At 43.4% G+C, this 21,164-nt stretch overlaps 1 protein-coding gene across 3 annotated transcripts; it reads right to left on the bottom strand.

The window, feature by feature from the left end:
* Nucleotides 1-3,495: 3,495 nt before the first annotated feature.
* On the bottom strand, nucleotides 3,496-19,690 carry NQO1 (NAD(P)H quinone dehydrogenase 1). 3 transcript variants are annotated; one of them, XM_008518400.2, is made up of 6 exons: nucleotides 19,287-19,690; nucleotides 13,752-13,916; nucleotides 13,533-13,663; nucleotides 6,293-6,406; nucleotides 5,266-5,367; nucleotides 3,496-4,376 (listed from the first exon to the last, which is right to left on the bottom strand). In XM_008518400.2, exons 1-6 carry the CDS (start codon nucleotides 19,291-19,293, stop codon nucleotides 4,071-4,073), a joined length of 825 nt encoding a protein of 274 aa, XP_008516622.1. In that variant the 5' UTR covers nucleotides 19,294-19,690; the 3' UTR covers nucleotides 3,496-4,070. The 3 variants fall into 3 exon arrangements, with proteins under 3 accessions (XP_008516622.1, XP_070469898.1, XP_070469896.1); XM_070613797.1 differs by having other exon boundaries at nucleotides 13,752-14,042; nucleotides 19,287-19,653; XM_070613795.1 differs by lacking the exon at nucleotides 19,287-19,690 and adding an exon at nucleotides 17,550-17,660.
* Between the last annotated feature and the right edge of the window lie 1,474 nt (nucleotides 19,691-21,164).

Below are 21,164 nucleotides of genomic sequence, written 5' to 3' on the forward strand. Positions count from 1 at the left end.
ATCACTAGTGGTACTCAAAACATGTGCATTAGAAAAAGATATGATGTGTCCACTTACTGGACTGTGGGGAAATAGGAGTCAAATGAAACATAAATATTAAATAATTACTAATACAGATGATACATGGATATGATGAGTATGACATAGAAATAACTGAAGCTTGAGAAGCACTGCTTTAGCCACTATGCTTATGCCTTCTTATCAAAGATGGTGTCTGTTGATTCTATGAAAGTGACTGAATTTTTATCATATCCAAATGTATACATCTAAATGAATTGTCACTTTAGGAGGCCACATATATATTTCAACAATGCTGCCATTGTTCTAAGTATGTTTAAAAGTTGTCTTTTGGCATGTATTGACTTCAACAGGGCTGGAAAAGAGTAATAACCCAACGCAATTTAGTAAGTATAAACATCAAAAAGACTTTGGTCTAAAAAACAGCATATGTGGGCAAAAGACTGATCTGAAGATGGGACTATAAGTGGCTGTCAGAAAAGCTGATGCAGTCCTGGGTTACGTAATTTAAGTTACAGTGTCCAGGACAAGGGAGGTAGTTGTCCTGCTTTGCTCCAAGCTAGTAAGAGCACTGTCATCTTGTAAGGAGAAAACAAATTCTCAGCAGCCATTTAATCAGGCCTGTAACACAACTGTAACCTCATTTATCCCTGCTTGGGACACAACAGGGACTCCAGAAGTATAAAAGCAACTGCAGTTTCTCAAGAGCAACACTTCATGATCTTGCTCTCACACAGAGGTATTGATTGCTGCTCTTGTGCTCTATTTCATGGTGCCATCGTCCATGCTTCTAAGGAGGCAATATAATACAGGATTTAAAAGCATAAACTCTTGAGTTTTCCTGCTTGGGGGAGTTCTGGCTCCCCCACCCACTATTTAACCTCTCCATTCCTCAATGTCCTTATCTATAGAGTGGAAACAAACATAGAACCCTCCTCTTAAGGTTGTTGCGAGAATTAAGTAAATTAACCCATGCAAAATTACTTAGTTCCTGGCACACAGGAAGTGCCTAATAAGAGTTACTTTGTATTGGCATTACTAGTCCTGATACTAGTCTGCTCTTCTGTCTCTTGTGCACTGGATCCCATATCTTTTTGCTTTTTCAAAGACATGTTCCTTTAATAGGTCCTCTTTCTCCAGCATCAAAAATCTTTTCACTATGAGAGTTGTTCCCACTGGCTTATATATTGCTACAATGTAATTTATCTCTTAAAAAATCAGATAAATAACTTTCTCTGACCACACATTCCCCTACACACTATTTCCACTTTCTCTCCCTCCATTCTGTCTTGAATCCATTCCATTCAGGCTTTCATCACACCACTCTACTGAAATAGCTTGTGTCAAAATCACTAATAACCTCCCGTGGGAATATCCAAAGGTCAGTTCTCAAGCCTGTCTTACTTGCTTAACAGTATCAACACACTGGATCCCTCGCTCCTCGAAACACTTTCTTCACTTGGCTTTTGGGACACTGCACTCGGCTCTCCTGCTTCACTGGCCACTCTTTCATTCTCATCTCCTTGACCTCCTAACACTGGAGAGCCCTAGAAGTCAATCATCAGCTGTCTTCTCTGCTTTACTCAATTCCTAAGCCATCTCTTATTGATCTCAACTCCTAAGAAGATTCCCAAATGTGCATCTCCAGCCAAAACTTCTCCCTTAACTCCAGGTTCCTGTTATCCAACTGCCTGACAGCTTAACTATGCTTTCTTAATAGACAGGCTCAAACATAACATGTCTGCGGTCAGATTTTGACTCCACCCTTCCCACCACACACTCCACCAGATTCTTCCTTACCTTAGCAAATAGAATCTCCATTCTTCCAATTGCTTAAGCCAAAATACCTCTGAGCTTTCTTATCTGACCTAGGTCCAATCCATCATCAAATCCTGTTACTCTATCTTTGAAATATACTCAGAATCCCACCACTTCTCAACATATCTATTGCTGCCCCAAAGCATTTGTTCCCTAGATTGTCACAAGTTTCCCAACGATTCTCCCTGCTTCCATCATTGTCCTTTATACTTGATTTCTCACATACCAGCCAGAGTTAAACATGTCAGATTGGTACACCTCTGTTCAGAACCCTCCAGTGACTTCCCAGCTTACATTCTTACAGTGTTTATAACGTTCTTTGTGATCTGATTCCAGCTGTACCTCTGACCTATCTGCCTCTTCCTTTCTCTGCTTTAGTCACAGAAACTTCCTTTCTCTTCCTCAAACTTACTAAACATGCTCCTTCCACAGCGGTTTGCACTCATCACTCCTGCCTGCACGGCTCTTCCTTCAGATATCTACATGTCTCACTCTCTATCGGGTCTTGGCTCAAAAGTAGCGTTACTGGAGAGGTCTTTCTTGACCACCCTGTGTCAAACCAAACTCCTGTAGCCCTCTCTGTTTTTTCCCTCCTAGCATTTATCACCCCCTGACATTTGTTCATCTGTTATTCACTAGAATTACAAACTCCATAAGGGCAGGCACTGTTTGTTCCTTAGTGTATTCCCAGTGCCTAGAAGAGTGGCCCATTGATTGGATAAATCAGATAAATCAAAATAAATACTGCCCCTTGGCATTTCTTCACTGCATTGTTTTTATTGATTTCTACACTACTCTCTTTCCTGCCTTTCTGTAAATGTCTTTTAAATTCCCTGAGAGGATCCTAATAGGTCGTTCCATTACCATTCAGTATGAAGCGGCCCTGTTGGGCAAGCTCTCAAGCCAAGTCACCTTATAGGCTTCTGGCCTTAATTTATTACTGAATCCTCTGATCCTAATCTTCCCTAGTAGATGCCACTTTTGCCTGAATGCCTCCATCACTAGCTTCGCTGATGCCACAAGTGTGGGTCTTTTTTGCAGAAATGGATTTTAGTTGATTTGGAACTTTTAGAAATTTACTTAAAATTGTAGTGAGGATGAAGGCAACAGAAAATATTTTCTGATGGAAGCACCCAGCCATCTGCCATTGTGGATACTGTAGAGCGAAGAAACACCCAGTGCCATTTGACATCTGGCAAATGAGGTTCTCCGGCCTGCATGTCCGCAGGTAGGTGCAATGCTGTTCCCAGTTCAGGGAACCTTGCTTGCGTCATTTCTCGTTTCCTCCCTGTGCACACAAGAGGGCAGTCTTTCATCATACTTGATGAATTATACCAGCAGTGGGTAGAGGAGCACTTCAACAAATTAAATGGGAAGTTAGATCAGTCTGCAAAAATTGTTGACCAAAGTTAATAAAACTCTAAGCTTACAATTTTATCCCAAAAGTCGTGGGACCAAAACACATCCTTAAAAGTTGTCAGTGTAGCAATGATACAGAAAAAAACCTTTCCAGATGGTTATATAGGTAGAATATAGTACTGTTTGTGGAAGGCTGATTTTAAGTATTGGGGGTACTGTTTCCTTTCTTGAATTCACTCACTGTAACAGATATAGTATACAGATATGTAGGTTTATTTCTGCAGACATTAAATTAGAAGATTGAGGTAAAGAAGAGACCTTTATTAGGCTTGTCATTTCAAGGTATGTGCGTGTACTGTATACAAACAACAAAAGTTGAAGGAAGAGTACCACTCATGTCAGGCATATTAGTCACTGTGTAGCCATTACAACAAATACATACCATAAACAAGCATAGACTACTAACTACTAAACAAGTCCCTTAGGTCAGATTCAGTTATTTCTTTCTCTGGGCAAGTCCCTTCTGCCATAAACCACAGAGGTAATTAACAGAAAAATAGAGCATTGAAGAATTGGATGCTGTCCAGCCAGATTTAGCTCTAAAAATTTATCCTTAAAAAGAGGAATTAAATTGCGTACAGGACCTTAAGTCCTAAGTGGCCTCTTGAGCCTAAGCAGATTTTGCCACAATAACAACCATAACAATCAATTACGTCAAATAAAACTATCCAAAAATGTATGATTATAGCCTATTCTCTCAATTCATTCCTTGTGGAAAAAGAACACAAATCTTAAAAACTAAAGCAAGTCAAGGAGGCCTGAAGAAGAAACATAGATCTGGCTACATTTTAGAAAGAAATCAAGCCCTGTGAATTTTATTTTCTGGCTTTGATCTGGTCGTCAGTTGGGATGGACTTGCCCAAGTGATGGCCCACAGAAAGGCCAAATTTCGAGTTTTTCTGCTTCTCCTGCACCTCCTTTTTCAATAAGAATCCTGCCTGGAAGTCTAGGTCAAAGAGGCTACTTGGAGAAAAATACAGTGGAGTCTCATTCCAAATATTCTCCAGGCGTTTCTTCCATCCTTCCAGGATCTGAATTCGGGTATCCTTGGGAAGGTACAGAACGCTATATGTCAGTTGAGGTTCTAAGACTTGGAAGCCACAGAAATGCAGAGTGCCACTCTGGGGATACACAAAGCACAGAGGTGAGTCAGAACAAACCCTATACAGCGTGTACCATATACAAACAAGAGGTTAATCCCAATAACACACTCCAGTGTGGAGCCTGAGGCACCCTGGAGAGTCAGTTCATAGTTATAGACCTTCTCTGCTCTCTATACCTGGCTGTTACCTCTTCTAGCTTATTCAGCTGTAATCTTCTTTAAATGAATGAGACCTTGAAGCTGTGCCAGCCTGGGATCCTCTGCCAAAAGTGCCGGAAGTGCCACTACACGAGGGAGAGTTTCAGCTTCTTGGCAGCTGACTCTTGCCGAGGTATGCAGATGTGCTTTTCTCGGCCTCTCCATAGAACTAGACGAGTCTTAAATGATTATCACTTATTCTCCAATGTTAATATTAATTCTTCAGTATTACAGGTGGCCACCTCATTTGCTCTTCTTTCCAACCCTCTTCCTTAGAAGAGATCATCTTGAGTTTGGTGACCACCAAAAGCCTACTTCAGACCTCAGTTTTATTAGCTGGAGTGAAGCATTTCTTAAATTTTCTTGGGCTCTATAGTCTATGAGACTGTAGCAGCAAGCTGGAGAAGGACAGGAAGCCTGGAGAAAGATGTCGGTCATCTGGAGAGAATCAGAGCCTGTGGCGATACAAATCCAGGGGTCGTCTGCACTAGGCCTTGGTTAGGAGAGAGTGGTGTTTAGACCTGTGCACACATGAGCTTTTCTATAAGCATAGGGGCCTGGGAAGAAAGGTAAGTCTTAAAGGAAGCTCCCTAGGGTTCTGAATCATTACAATGCTTTCATCCTACACCTCAGGTCTGTTTTCAGCTGAGGATTTGGACCCCATAGAAAGCTCACTTAATCCCCCTGTAGGTTCAGTGAAAACGTGGTACCTGAATTGGCCAGAGAAGTATATTAATGTCCCCATGGATACCCTGGGGGGAGTACATGGGGCCGCTGCCCCCAGTGGTGATGGAAAGGACTGCCTTCTTGTTCTGTAAAAGAAAAGTCATTATCTTCCACATCTCCTTGGTAACAGGAAGTTAATGAACAGCCCCAGAGAAAAGAACACACAAGTCCACCCTATCTGTTTTTATTTAACTGAATACACTGGCTGCTCTGAGCCATGCCAGATGACTGCAGAAGTACCAGCCTGGAAGATGATCCCCAGACAGGTAGCCAGGGACAAGCCCAGGATTCCGTGTTCCTGGGTGTAGCAAATCCAGTGAAGGTTATCATGGAAATGCAAAATCAGTGTTGACTGCTGGTGCCTAGGTGGAGTAATTTGTTTCTTGTTTTTATCTGTCTCCCACAGTGCTAGGCATGTATCTAGGCATGTCATCTAGAAGGTATCAAAATATTTCTTGTGGGGACAGCCTAGTGGCGTAGTGGTTAAGTTTGCACACACTGCTTCAGCAGCCCAAGGTTCGTGGGTTCAGATCTCAGGCACAGACCCATACACTGCTCATCAAGCCATGCTATGGCAGCATCCCACATTCAAAATAGAGGAAGATTGGCACAGATGTTAACTCAATGACAATCTTCCTCACCAAAAAAAAAGATGTATCTTGTGTGGTACTTGGGTCTCTGAAAAACAAAGACAGACTTTCTTTTTTAATTTTTATTATGGAAAATTTCAAACTTACACAAAGAAGAGAAAATAGTATGATGCATCCATCAGCTTTAACTCTCAGTATTTTGCCATGTGAGTTTTATCTAATTCCCTCGCCCCTATTTTTCCTGGAGTATTTTAAAGCAAATCCTAAACATCATGTCAAAATATCTATAAAACCTTTAGTAAGCATCTCTCACAAAGGGACCTGGAGCCTGATCTTAGGATCTAATTGTCCTCAAAACTCTGCCTCAGGACAGAATCTACCCAAAGTTCAGCTGTTAGAAAAAGCAGAACCGTCTACCTACCTGGAAAGGCCCCTTCTCGTACAGGGCAGCAAATGAGTAGGCAAACTCCCCTACAAGCACTCGATCAAACCAGCCTTTCAGGATGGCAGGGACTCCAAACCACTGCAGGGGGAACTGTGGGACAGAGGACAAGAGGTCAGATTGGCAGCTCCTAGCACAGAGGGCAGCTCAGCTGCTGATCATGATGTCACTGATGGGCCCTTTCTTCAGGCCTTTGTTGTTCCTTCTGGAGGAGTTAGCACATGAAAGAAAACAAAATTATTGTCTTTGGTCAGTCAACTCAACACTCCTGCTTCTACCTAAAGATACAAATATTGGATGGGCCTGAAGAAATCCACATGAAAATAAGATTTGTTTCTATGAAATAACCTTTGGCAGCAAAGTCGAAACAGCAAGGATTGCAGACAAAGCTTGCCTCAGTGTGTGATGCCTAAATCAATATTTTCCCAAGAGCTTGCTTTAGTAGATATGGTATAAAAAATATGAAACACGACTCAGAGTGAAGGGATGGAAGACAATACTCCAAGCTAATGGCAAACAAAAGAAAGCAAGTGTTGCCATACTTCCATAAAACAAATGGACATCAGGATAAAAGAGGTAATGAGAGACAAGGAGGGGCAGTATATAATGATAAAAAGGACACTCCACCAAGAAGACATAACACACATATATATATGCACCCAACACAGGAGCACCAAAGTACATAAAGCAATTATTAACAAATGTAGAAGGAGATATTAACAACACAATAATAGTAGGGGATCCCAACACCCCACTTAGATCAATGAATAGATATCCAGACAAAGTCAACAAGGTAATAGTGGACTTAAAGGAAAAACTAGACCAGATAGGCTTTATAGACATATAAAGAACACTCCATCCAAAAACAGCAGAATTCACATTCTCAAGTGCACATAGAACATTCTCAAGATTGACCATATGTTGGGAAATAAGGCAAGCCTCAATAAATTTAAGATTGAAATCATATGAAGCATCTTTTCTGACCACAATGTTATGAAACTAGAAATCAACTACAAGAAAAAAGCTGGGAAAGGGACAAAGATGTGGAGACTAAACAACATGCTACTGAGCAACCAATGTGTCACTGAAGAAATTAAAGGAGAAATCAAAAAATATCTGGAGACAAAATGAAAACACACCACACTAATTCATATGGGATGCAGCTAAAGTGGCCCTAAAATTCATAGCAATACAAGACCACCTTAACAAGAAAAATCTCAAATAAGCAATCTTAAATTACACCTAAGAGAATTAGAAAAAGAAGGACAAACAAAGCCCAAAGTCAGCAGAAGGAGAGAAATAATAAAAATTGGAGCAGAAATAAATGAAATTAAAACAAACAAACAAAAAAAACAGTAGAAAGGATCAATGAAACAAAGAGCTGGTTCTTTGAGAAGATAAACAAAATTGACAAACCCTTAGCCAGACTCACAAAGGAAAAAAGAGAGAAGCCTCAAATAAATAAAATTTGAAATGAAAGAAGAGAAATTACAATGAATACTACATAAATACAAAGGATTATAAGAATACCATGAAAACTATATGCCAAAAAATTGGACAATCTAGAAGAAATGGATAAATTCTTAGACTCATACAACCTCCCAAAACTGAATCAAGAAGAAAGAGAGAATCTAAATAGACTAATCACAAGTAAAGAGATTGAAACAGTAATCAAAAACCTTCCAATAAATGAAAGTCCAGCAACAGATTGCTTCTCTGGAGAATTCTACCAAACATTCAAAGAAGATTTAATACCTATCCTTCTCAAACTATTCCAAAAAATTGAGGAAGACAGCACACTTCCTAACACATTCTATGAGGCCAACACCACCATGATACCAAAGCCAGACAAGGACAACACAAAGAAAGAAAATTACGGGCAAATATCACTGATGAATATAGATGCAAAAATCCTCAACAAAATATTGGCAAACCAAATACAGCAATACATTAAAAGGATCATACATCATGATCAAGTCGGATTTATACCAGGGACACAGGGATGGTTCAACATCTGCAAATCAATCAATGTGATAGACCCACATTAACACAATGAGGAATAAAAACCACATGATCATCTCAATAGACACAGAGAAAGCATTTGATAAGATCCAACAGCCATTTATGATAAAAACTCTCAATAAAATGAGTATAGACGGAAAGTACCTCAATATAAAAGCCATATATGACAAACCCACAGCCAACATCATAGTCAATGGGGAGAAACTGAAAACCATCCCTCTGAGAAGAGGAACAAGACAAGGGTGCCCATTCTCACACTGCACTGGCGGTTTTGGCCAGAGCAATTAGGCAGGGAAAAGAAAGAAAAGGAACCCAAAGAGGCAATGAAGTGAAACTCTCGCTGTTTGCAGAAAACATGATTTTACATATAGAAAACACTAAAGAATCCATCGGAAAACTATTAGAAATAATCAACATCTACAGCAAAGTTGCAGGGTACAAAATCAACTTACAAAAATCAGTTCCATTTCTATACTCTAACAACAAACTAACAGAAGGAAAACTAAAAAATACAATCCCATTTACAATTGCAACAAAAAGAATAAAATATCTAGGAATAAATTTAACCAAAGAGGTGAAAGACCTATCCAATGGAAACTATAAGACATTACTGGAAGAAATCGATGATGACATAAAGAAATGGAAAGATAGTCCATGCACATGAATTGGAAGAATAAACATAGTAAAAATGTCCATACTACCTAAAGCAATCTGCAGATTCAATGCAATCCCAATCAGAATCCCAATGACATTCTTCACAGAAATAGGACAAAGAATCCTAAAATTCATATGGGACAACAAAAGACCCTGAATACCTAAAGCAATCCTGAGAAAAAAGAGCAAAGCTGGAGGCATCACAATCCCTGACTACAAAATATACTACAAAGCTATAGTAATCAAAACAGCATGGTACTGGTACAAAAACAGACACACATCATTGGAACAGAACTGAAAGCCCAGAAATAAAACCACATATCTACAGCCAGCTACTCTTCAACAAAGGAGCTAAGAACATATGATGGAGAAAGGAAGGTCTCTTCAATAAATGGTGCTGGGAAAACTGGACAGGCACATGCAAAAGAATGAAAGAAGACCATTATCTTTCGCCATACAAAAAAATTATCTCAAAATGGATCAAAGATTTGAACATAAGACCTGAAACCTTAAAACTCCTAGAAGAAAATATACGCAGTACACTCTTTGACATCGGTCTTAGAAGAATCTTTTCAAATAGCATGTCTACTTGGACAAGGAAAACAAAAGAAAAAATAAACAAGTGGGACTTCATCGGACTAAAGAGCTTCTACAAGGCAAAAGAAACCAGGATCAAAATGAAAAGACAACCCATCAACTGGGAGAAAATATTTGCAATTCATATATCCTACAAGGGGTTAATCTCCCAAATATATAAAGAACTCACGACTCAATGACCAAAAAAACACAAACAACCTAATCAAAACATGGGCAGATGATATGAACAGACATTTTTCCAAATACAAATCAAAACTACATTAAGGGGGCCGGCCCGGTGGCACAGAGTTAAGTGCGCACGTTCTGCTTAGGTGGCTCAGGGTTCACCGGTTTGGATCCCAGGTGTGGACATGGCACCGTTTGTCAGGCCATGCTGTGGCAGGCATCCCACGTATAAAATAGAAGATGGGCACAGATGTTAGCTCAGGGCCAGTCTTCCTCAGCAAAAAGAGGAGGGTTGGCAGCAGATGTTAGCTCAGGGCTAATCTTCCTCAAAAAAAAAAAAAAAGCTACACTAAGATACTACCTACACCCATTATAATAGCTATAATCACCAAGAAAAAAAAAATAACAAATGTTGGAGAGTGTGGAGAAAAGGGAACCCTCATACACTGGTGATGGGAATGCAAACTGGTGCAGCCACTGTGGAAAACAGTATGGAGATTTCTCAAAAAATTGAAAATAGAAATACTATATGACCCAGCTATCCCACTACTGGGTATTTATCCAAAGAACTTGAAATCAACAATTGAAAGAGACTCATGCACCCCTATGTTCACTGCAGCATTATTCACTATAGCCAAGACCTGGAAGCAACCCAAGGGCCCATCAACTGAGGACTGGATAAAGAAGATGTGGTGTATATATATGTGTATACACACACACACACACACACACACACACACACACACACACACACACACACAAAACAGAATACTACTCAGCCATAAAAAAGGAAAATCATCCCATTCACAACAAAACGGATGGACATTGAGGGTATTAAGTGAAATAAGCCAGACAGAGAAAGACAAACACCATATGATTTCACTCATTTATGGAAGATACACACACCAACAAAGAGAACTGTTTAGTGGTTAGCAAAGGGAAGGGGGGTGGAGGGTGGGCTTAAGGGGTGAAGAGATGCATTTATATGGTGAGCGACAAACAATAATGTACAAATGAAATTTCACAATGTTATAAACTGTATGACCTCAATTAAAAAAAAGAAACACAAACCTTATGCTCACAGATATAAAATCTTATCATTTAGAACAGAACCACTCAAATATCCAAACAAACAGTGTGACATAGGGTTATCAGGGAATTCCCATGAGAAAGTCCAATTATTGGGCCTCTTGTCCTGATAAAGGCAGAGTAAGCACCTCACCAAATTTCTTATTTTCTTTGACTCATGATTTAAAGATGATGACAATTAGAACATGCCCGGAGGAAAAAGACTAGGACAGAGAAGGGATTTGTAGGACTCGTGAGCTCTCTCTTGAAAGGGCTGCTGACCTACAGAAATGGGGTTAAGGAAGCAGGCTTTTAGAACAGGAAGAACATACGATTGAGAGCGAGGTTTGAGTTCTCATCCTGAATCTGCCACTAACTTGACGCACGACTTTTGCCACACAAGCCCCACACTTTCCCTAAGTTTCCTCTGCCTCAGCTGTACAAAGAGGGGCTCGACTGGGTCTGGTGGTTCTCAAATTCTCACATTATGACCCTCCAATTGTGAGGGGCCAGATCTGCAGCTTTTAGGATAAACGTGTAGGTTATATAGGCGAGTAGATTGGGTCCCCTTTGAATGTTCTCTAGTCAGAGCTGAAAACAGAATTGGTGGGCTTGCGGAGCATTAAAAGTTTACTCTCCCTCAAGTTGTTTGCAGAAGTGAGAAAAGTGGGTAGGGGGCTAGCCCATATGGCATCTCCTTCCTCAAGGAGAATTAAAGCACTCCTTCCTCAGGACACTTTATTTCCATGTTACAGACTATCATACATAGTACACTCATTTTGCTAGAATAAGACTTTTCCTGTCATCTGTAGGGGAACTGTTATGATAAATGTACCAACCTGAAGTGTTTACATTGCCCTTCGATGTATTGCTATTTTGCAGTGCGCAACTGTTACCCGGGCCCCTGGCCCTGTAAGACATTAACAACAATGCTAAGCAGAACAAGCCTAGGGGAGGGGCTGGCCTGGTGGTGTAGAGGTTGGGTTCGTGTGCTCCGCTTCAGGTTCATGGGTTCAGATCCCAGGCGCAGACCTAGGACCGTTCATCAAGCCATGCAGTGGCAGCGTCACAAATAAATTGGAGGAAGACTGGCACAGAAGTTAGCTCAGCGTCAATCTTCCTCAAGCAACAAGAGGAAGATTGGCAACAGATGTTAGCTCAGGGCCAATCTTCCTCACACAAACACACACACACACACACACACACACAAATAGAACAAGCCTAATGCATTCTCTTTAGCTTACAGGAAACCACAATGAGAGGAATGAGGAGATAGCTGAGACATGTAGTCGAAACCAGTTAAAATCGGTTGATGGCAACATGGCACTCTGACTTGACCTGACACAGACCCCACAGCTCATTGTAATACATTACCATGCTACATAACACACCCACCAGCACCATGAAAGTTTACAATTGCCATGGCAACGGCAGGATATAACAAAATAAGGAAAGAGAAGAGGTGGCCCCCCTGCTCCCCAGAAAAGCCTGCCCATTTCCCTGAATAACTATGAATATTCCTTCCCTTCTTACTCAGACCCCTTAAAACAGCTGCCTAATCGCCCCAGGAGCTGAGAAGCTGATTTGTGAACATAGTTCCTACTTCTCCATTCTTCAGCCATCGAATAAAAGCTTGTGCTGTTGAACAGTCACCTGTGGTTCCTTTCAAATCCCTGACACTGATCAGGAAGGAACCCTCCGAGGAAGGGAGGGATTGTGGGCCCCTCCCTGGAGCTCCTCCAAATGTGGGTCGGAGTCCCACGGGAGTGAGGTGAAATTGGTAACACAACCTGCTCAGTGGTACTGATAGTAAAGAAAACTTACGTATCAAATAGAAGCTGAATTTAAAGGCCACCAAGGTCCTTTCCAATTCTAAAATTTGATGATTCTGAGATGCAGAACTAAAAGCTGCTACTGCTGCTGTCTTGGCTGCACTAGGACAAGACGCAGTAGTAAACATGGACCGAGAAGGCATCCTTTGGGGCACTAACGCTGTGTGGCTTTGAGTCATAGCAATAGGTAGAATAAGGGACTTCAAAGGTTGGATTCTTTGCAGCTGATGGAATAATTCCAAAAGCCACAGCTGGTATCACCCTTCTTGTGAAGTTTCCAGCGTCATGTTCTTTTCACATTCAATATCAAAGCGCTGGTCGGAATTGGTAGAAGCAAAGTCATGGAGTAGAGTCTGGCATTTTCACGAAAGATGACAAGGGGCACACACAGTTCCAGTACTGACTGCTAACTCGTGAGGCAGCCTCCGGGAGAAGAAGGCTGGTGTGCTGCTGGAATACATTAAGCAGGGCAATGCACCCTTCAGCTGGGAACCTCCAACAGCAGAGAAGTCTCTCTCACACGCAGCACTCCACAAACTATTCAGGATGCTTACAGAGAGAGGGAAAACTGCAAACTTTGAGAGGTTCCACAAGGAATCACTAATTGAAGAAAAGATGAAACACACTGGGAAAAAAAGCTCAAGGCTCCCATGTCGTGTTTGTAGACACATTCATATTTTCAGAGTAATAGACAGATTGTATAAATCTACGAAATCTATAAATCTGTCTAATGCTGCACCTTTGAAGTGATCACTGTGCTTTGGAGAGAATGCAGTCAGGTGGGTAAGTGACTTTTCTATGACCACATAGCTAATTAAGTGATAGGTCCAGGACAATAAGAACTCAAGTCTCCTGACACCCCATCTGATGTCCTACCACACCTGAAAGATCACAAGGTCTGCAGCCTCCAGCTTCTTTTGTTCAGCCACAATATCTGGGCTCAGACGGCCTTCTTTATAAGCTAGAGTAGACTCCACAGCATACTGAAAGTTCTCAGGGTCCTTCAGTTTACCTGCAGAGAGGAAAAGGAGGCTGGGGCCAGAGAACCCCCAGGGGAGCAGTTCCACAAGGACCTAATTAAAGGGGAGAGCTGCTCCTACCTGAGATGTCCTTCCTGGAGATGAGGGGGTTGAAGTTCATGGCATACAGGTCCGACTCAGCGACCTCCCATCCCTTCCTCTTCAGAGTCTCCACAGCAGCCTCCTTCATGGCATAGTTGAAGGATGTCCTCTCTGAGTGGGCCAGTACGATCAGGGCTTTTCTGGCTGATTAGACACACATAACGCACACGGTCAGTTACCAACCAGCAAAGTTTCGGCTACAGGGAGCTGAGCCAGGATCCACGATGGAAGAGGCGACTCAGTTAGACCTCAGGTTATGCAATCCATCCACTGCAACCAGAAAGATATTTTCTCCTTAAAAGTAGCAATGAACAAAAGAGCCATTTTAAACTCTCTGGGAAAACAGTGGCTAACTAGTCAATGGTGTGGGCATACTTAATCAGCCATCTGCATGAAAATACAGTTTTCCCCTTAGAAAACTAAGCAAGGGTGTGAGAAGTCAGTATGGTGATTACCCTTCATGGGGCGAGCAACTGAAAGAGCACAGAAGGGGCTTCTGGGGTGCTGGCAATGTTCTCTTTCTTCATCTGGGTGCTCATCACACAAGTGTGTGTTTGGTTTGTGAAAATTCACTTAGAACATGTGCACTGTTCAGTGTGTCTAGCGTATTCAATAAAAGCTATTGTTATTAACTAACCCACTGACACACCACATACAGCAATAGTTTACTGGCAGATTAAAGATCTAATTTTTTAAAAATGAAACTATTAGAATAGTATGGAAGGAAAGGGAGAATTTGTCTAACCTCACGACAGAGAACAGTTTTTAAGAAAGACTAGAGATTCAGAAAGCATTAAAGAAAAGCTTGAGAAATAAAGCCACATAAAAATGAAAAACGTGTCTTTACCCACGGCACCATAAACAAAGTCAAAAGACAGTCAACTAGGAGAAGTTATCTGCAACTCTTATCTCAAAGAGTTAAAATCCCAAAAAATGCCTACAAATAAGTCGAAGGCAGATGATGCAAAAGAAAAATAAGTCAAGGATCTGAACACACTATTTGCAGAGGAGGAAATGCAAATCACAACAAACAAACGAGAAGGTGCCCCGCCTGGCCTGTCAGAAAAAGCAAATTAAAATGAGATGTCATTATTACCCAACAGATTGGCAAAACAATTGAAGACAAGTAACGCTGAGGGCTAAGAAGACTCAGGAGGACAGGCACCTTGCCAGTGGGAATATGAATTGCCTCAGCAGGGAAAGTAATCAGGCTGAATCTTTTAAAATTCTGAAGGCACATAAATCTTTGATCTAGCTGTCCAACTCTGGGGAATCTGTTCTACAGACTGAAAGCATCAGGACATAAGGATCTAGGAGCAAGGAGGAGTCCTGTACCATTCCTTCCACTGGTAAAAGTCAGGTATAAGCTGACTGTCGATTTATGGGGAGCAGTGGAATAAACTATGGTACATACACACTACAGAATATTATGCTGTTAACAAGAATGAGTCACCCAGAAAGATACCCAGGATATATTGTTAAATGATAAAAAGAAGCGAATGTGAATCCATTTTTACAAAACAGAAAGAAACTACATATATGTAGGTAGATTTACAGTATATTGGTATGGGGGAAAAAGAAGTGGATTGATCACATGAAACAACCGTTTTCTTGGGTAAGAGACGGCGAGGGGGTAGAGGCAGAGGGGAAGACGCACTCTTTCTTGGACTTCCTCGGTATTAGTAAGGTTGTTAGAATGAGCATCCTTCACTTTTGCAGTAACAACATACGGTGGGCGCTTACCGTGTGCCAGGCGCTGCTCTAAGGGCTTTGCATTCTTCTCAATTGTCACGAGAACGCCATGCAGTAAATACAATTAGTATCCTCACAGTATGGAGGAGAAAACTGAGGCAGAGAAAAGTTACGCAAGTGACCCAAGTTTCCACAGCAAGTGGTGAAGCCGGAATCATCTACAACTATACAGACCTAGAGAAACCCCCGCCACGGTATGCAGGGCGTGGGGCGGAACCAGAGAAAGTTGCTCACCGCCGCCATCCCTCCCACTAACTGGACCCCTGCTTCACACCTCACTCACTCAACTGTGGCGCTGTGGGTGGAGCTGGAGAAGGCACCTGCACCTCTCTGTGCAGTTAGAAGAAAATTAACTAGACAGCCACACTGAAGCCTTCAGTCCTCGTCTCGGTTTTATCATTAACCACGCCTGCCATGGGCAGCGCCCTTGGGTGAACTTCAGCCAGGCGTGAGCTTCAGGCCCCTGCACGCCAAAAACGAGGCTCTCCAGGCTCAGTCCAGCCTGGCGTTTCAGACTCTGTAAAGTCAGATTTGGTGGAATATGACTTTCATGAGGATTTAAGTGCTATGGAGGTGATTTTTCTGCTTTGGATGGCCTGGGAAAAGGAAAGGAATTCCTGAGGGTGCCTCAACCAATTCCCACACCTTTCTTATCAACTCATGAACTTACACGCTTGGGAGCAATGAGGGCACGTTGACGCTGCCATGCACTTTCCTTGCGAGTGACCTTTGCATCAGGCACAGCAATGCTTACTGAACACTGCTTCGTCTGTTTTTACTCTCTTGGCTTACTCCTTATCGAGACATACATATATTTTTCATTCCTTATCAATCTTAACAAGCATTTCCTAAGTAGTAAAAACTAAAGGCACGTCCCAGAAAATCTTGAGAAAGTGAGGATATCCACCCCTGCTTTCACGGAGCCCCCCATGTACCAGCTTTGGGCACGCCTGTGACCTTCAAACATAAGAAAACTAAGGATGCAAACAGAAGAAAATATTTGCCAGAAATATAACCAACAGAGTTCAAGACCTGGAATATATAGATTCCTAAAAACAACCCAGTAGAAAAAGGATCCCAGGCTATGAATAGGCAGTAACAGAACATTCACTTGCACTTAACAGAACACTCACGCTATTTGCCGGAAGTAAAGGCTCAATCAGGATATTTGTGACCCAAACGGCATACTTCCAAGTCACTCGTTTCCAGGTCATTTTTCATGGACAAACCTGAGTTTCTGGACTTGGAACGTTCAGTTTGCCTTCCTGCCACTTAACTAGCTGCATGACAAATCTGACTTTCTCAGAATTTACCCTAAGAAAGACGATAGGACACATACACAAATAACTAATGGCATTGGCCTGATGGGAGAGGCAAGCGACAGAGTTCCACAGAGGAAAGCTGTTCACTTCAGGCCTGGCCAGTTAGGAGCAGCCTTCAGCAGCAGCTGCCATTTGAGCCGAGTTTTGAGAGACAAATGGGATTATGATCAGTACCTCTGGTTTAACATTCATTTCTGCTGGTCATGCACGTCATTTATCTAATAGAAGCGACCATTTCTAAGCGAGCTGAGCACATCGTTGTCAATGCATCTCTCTCCCTGCACTGGTTCACGTCCAGATCCCGGTCCCTACAAAACATGCTCCAGTTCACCCTCACTTCTGCGTGTCCTGTAAGCCCTCCTTGCTTCCCCACCAGCCTATGTCTTCCATCTCCACCCAAGTCCACACCAGCCACCTGCCTTCCCCCCTGAAACGCTCATGTTCTCACTAACCCATCCTCCCAGCCTCTCCACCGCGGATCATGGAGCACCTGCTATGCAGCAAGCACTGCTCTGGACATTTGGGATCCATCAGTGGACAAAGCAGACGCGAACCTTTCCCTTCATGGAGAGTACATTCTGCTGGCCGAAGCATCCTGACTGTCTCTTGGGAGCTGACCTCTTGCCTCATATGTTGCTCTGACATCCCTACAATTCTCTGCCTTCAACCTCAGGCCGTTCTGAAACCAAGAGTTTTCACTAACCTTCCGGACTAAACCGTCCTCTGGTTCCCTGACGACCAACATAGAACTTAACGACAAAACACATAACGCTGGCGGTGAGAGAAGCAGACTGCAGTATGTCACTCTAATGAAAGCATGTCTGGGTATCTTTAACAGTTAAAGAGATAGTACCCACATGATCATTTGGCAGGAAGAATATGCAATCAAGGAGAACCTATTCGAAATACAACAAGGGCGGGCCCTCAAATCAGTTCGTGCATTCTGCTTCTGCCCCCTGGGCTCAGTGGATTCCTCAAGGCAGGCAGGCGAGTCAGACACGTCTGTTAGTTGCAAGCAAACACTGCTTCAGTTAACCTCAAGATGTGGTTAGCTGGGTACAGCTAATACTAGTCATACAAGATTCAAATCTTACAATTTTCTCTCATACTCACTCTCCCACCTTTTTTTGTCTAAGTAACATCCTCTAACATGCATACAGGAAGCCTTGTCAGCTACCGTGCAGTCTCTCCCAGATGCTTCCGCCCTAGGCTTCTAGAAACTCTGGGTGGACTTCTAACCCCCAGCTCAGTGCTTTTCTCAGAGATTCTTACTGTAGTTTGTCAACTGCAGCAGCAGTGTCTTCCTCCCACTTCCTTTCAGCAAGATGGGATTCTGTGTGTGTGTTTTCAGACAGGAGAACTAGGTTTCTTTTCTTTTTCTTTTCTTTTTTTTTTGAGGAAGATAGCCCTGAGCTCACATCTGCTGCCAATCCTTCTCTGCTTTGCTGAGGAAGACTGGCCTTGAGCTAACATCCGTGCCCATCTTCCTCTACTTTATACGTGGGACGCGTACCACAGCATGGCTTGCCAAGCAGTGCCATGTCCGCACCCAGGATCCCAACCGGCGAACCCTGGCCTGCTGAAGCGGAATGTCCGAACTTAACCACTGTGCCACTGGGCTGGCCCCCAGAACTAGGTTTAGAGGGAAGGAAATCACAAAAAGGTAGAGTTCTGCCCTAGTTGAGGAAACAGCTCACTTAAGTTTTAGCACCCTCCAACCTCCGAGTAAGGCTCCCTGGGAAACAGAGCTCCCTGCCCCTGCAGGTGTTGCAGTGGGTCCAGGATGCCTAACAGGTCCTTCACACATCCGATAAAGGTGTGGTCACCTCTAAGGTCCCCTCAGGTTGATGGAGGAGAGGGGAGGCTCTGTCACTCGAAATGGACCCGTACCAGATCGGGTTTGCCCAGTCCAGTCCAAGGGTCACAACTGAAAATGTCTCCTGGGCCAGGCAGCCTGGGACTGGGTCTGGTCTCTGTCAAAACAAAGGGAGCAGCTTCCCCAGCTCCAGCCCACCCATCGCCATATCTTTCAATTTTCCTGCAGAAACTGGGACTCCACATTTTTAAGTGATATCGTCTATGTTTATTTTAAATGTTAGCAGCTTATTCCAAAGTGTCTTAAATATTACTAAAGCCAAACAAGGTGCGCCAGTGGGCCAGATTTGGCCTCCGAGGGCCGGTTTCCGACCTGTTTTGGAAGAAATTTTTGCTTCCAAGGTCAAGTCTCTACTCAACGCTCTCCCCTCCCCGAGTTTGTGGGGGTGGGGTAGAAACAGGAGCTCCCCGTCTCCTGGGGTCCCATCAGGGCGCATCCCAGGGCACCAATGCCTTCACTTTTCCAGTTTGAGTCCAGGAAGAACACTCAGGGCGCAGACCCCACAATCGCCTGCACAACTTCAGTGGCTGGAGGCTGCGGAGCTCCGCGAACGGGGGCACTTACCAGCCATGGCTCCGGCGGGGCGCTGATTGGCTGGACGACTGGTGGCCGGGTTGCCGCCTGTGCAGCCCGCAAAGCTCCGGGTACTTTATACCCTGCACGGCCAATTGAGCCTGGGACGCGGGGAAGCCCGTGGGAGGGGCGTGGGGAGCGCAAGGGCGGAGCCGGCCACCCGGGCGCTGGGGCGCAGGGCGCAGCACGTTGGCTGCAGTTTCAGGAAGGAGGCGGAATCAGGGGCCTGGAGTAGAGACCTTTGATAGTAGGGGTGGGGCAGACGAGAGGCCCCATGGGTCTACCTGGGGATACGAGAAGGAAGTTTCCGATGGCGTTCAAGGCTTCAGTAGGGCGCTTCCCTCGTGCCTCGCCTAGCGGGGGGAAATCGCCTAGGCATGAACGGGGAGGGCAAAGGGTGGGGGTGGGGGGGGGTGCGGAAGACTGTTGTCATTTAAGCTCAGAATTGCTGAGTCACTGTGACTCGGGACTTGATTTTGAGGGCTGAGGAGAACAATTCCCAGACGACCTGGAAGGCTTGCTCCCGGGAAAGTGAATATGTTTCTTCCTTTGCAAGGTTCAGATTCTGCTCTTGTGGGGTCCCTCAGAACGCGCTTCCCTGGGTGCAAATGCCTGCTCCTCCTAAGCTAGGAAATAAATGTTTTTGATCCCCAAGACCTAGTCCAAGGCTGATCTGAGGGATAGCAGTACATAGGCGAGAAGCGTTTAAAGAATAGCCAAGGCAGATTAAGTTTGGTGGCTTTGCACAAAGTCCTAGTTGAGGGAACTGAATAGAGCAGAGAAAAAGTTTTGGGTTTTTTTTTTTTTTTGAGGAAGATTAGCCTGACCTAACTGCTGCCAATCCTCCTCTTTTTGCTGAGGAAGACTGGCCCTGAGCTAACATCCATGCCCATCTCCCTATACTTTATATGTGGGACATGTACCACAGCATGGTGTGCCAAGCGGTGCCATGTCAGCACCTGGGATCCAAACCTGGGAACCCTAGCCACAGAAGCGGAACGTGGGCACTTAACCACTGCACCACCAGACCGGCCCTGAGAAAAAGTTTTAAATCTCTACAAAGTGAGAGCCTACAAAAACAGAAACCAGTTGAAGAAGGCCAAGCATTTATTTTTGGATCAGAGAATTGCAATTGGGGAGCACAGATTCAGGTAGGAACCCAAATAGTGTCCATCTAGGGACTAAAAGTCAGGGGCTTTTATTTTATTTCTTTGGTGAGGAAGATTTGCCCTGAGCTAACATCTGTGCCTATCTTCCTCTATTTTGTATGTGGGATGCCACCACAGCATGGCTTTATCAGCGGGGTGTAGGTCAATGCCTTGAATCTGAACCTGAAACCATGGGCCTCTGAAGCAGAGAGCCCAAATTTAACCACCATGCCACCAGCCGGCCCTCAGGTGAATTTAAAGGCAAAGAAGGGAAGTCGTATTACAAAGAGTTTTAATTAGAGTTGGAGGTAGAGAGCTAGATTTGACTAAACATTGATAGATTATTGATTCTGTCTTCAGAAAGTATATATCCTCAGTCTTTAAGATCAGGTTCTTCATTCTCCTGCTGACTGCTCAAACAATGGCTTGTAAAACAATTGCTGGTTTCACCCAGTTCCAAAGGTTTGGTCAGTCCCAGGTTCAAGACAGCAAAGCAGTTTTTCTGGAAGGCAGCTTCCACTGCATTTTAAAATGGCTCCACTATAGTCAGTTTTGACAAAAGCAAAAGTTATAGTAAAGTCTTCATTCTACAGAACAGAGTGGAGACACACTATCAAAAGGTGAAGGAAAAAGAAATAGAACTTTAAAGTGTACCATTGGAAAGATTACAAATGATTACTAAGTTCAGAGGGAAGGAAAGTGGGAAGTATGCCGACTGTAT

Source organism: Equus przewalskii, chromosome 3, assembly GCF_037783145.1.
Source record: "Equus przewalskii isolate Varuska chromosome 3, EquPr2, whole genome shotgun sequence".
Classification (NCBI taxonomy): domain Eukaryota; kingdom Metazoa; phylum Chordata; class Mammalia; order Perissodactyla; family Equidae; genus Equus; species Equus przewalskii.

Coding starts and splice junctions, on each gene's coding strand:
- NQO1 (XM_070613795.1), bottom strand. CDS start 17,613: ATGTGTTTTGTCGTTAAGTTCTATGTTGGTCGTCAGGGAACCAGAGGA. Junction 13,664..13,751: donor CTCCAGGAAGGACATCTCAG/GTAGGAGCAGCT, acceptor TCCTCTCTGCAG/GTAAACTGAAGGACCCTGAG. Junction 5,368..6,292: donor ACGAGAAGGGGCCTTTCCAG/GTAGGTAGACGG, acceptor TTTCTTTTACAG/AACAAGAAGGCAGTCCTTTC.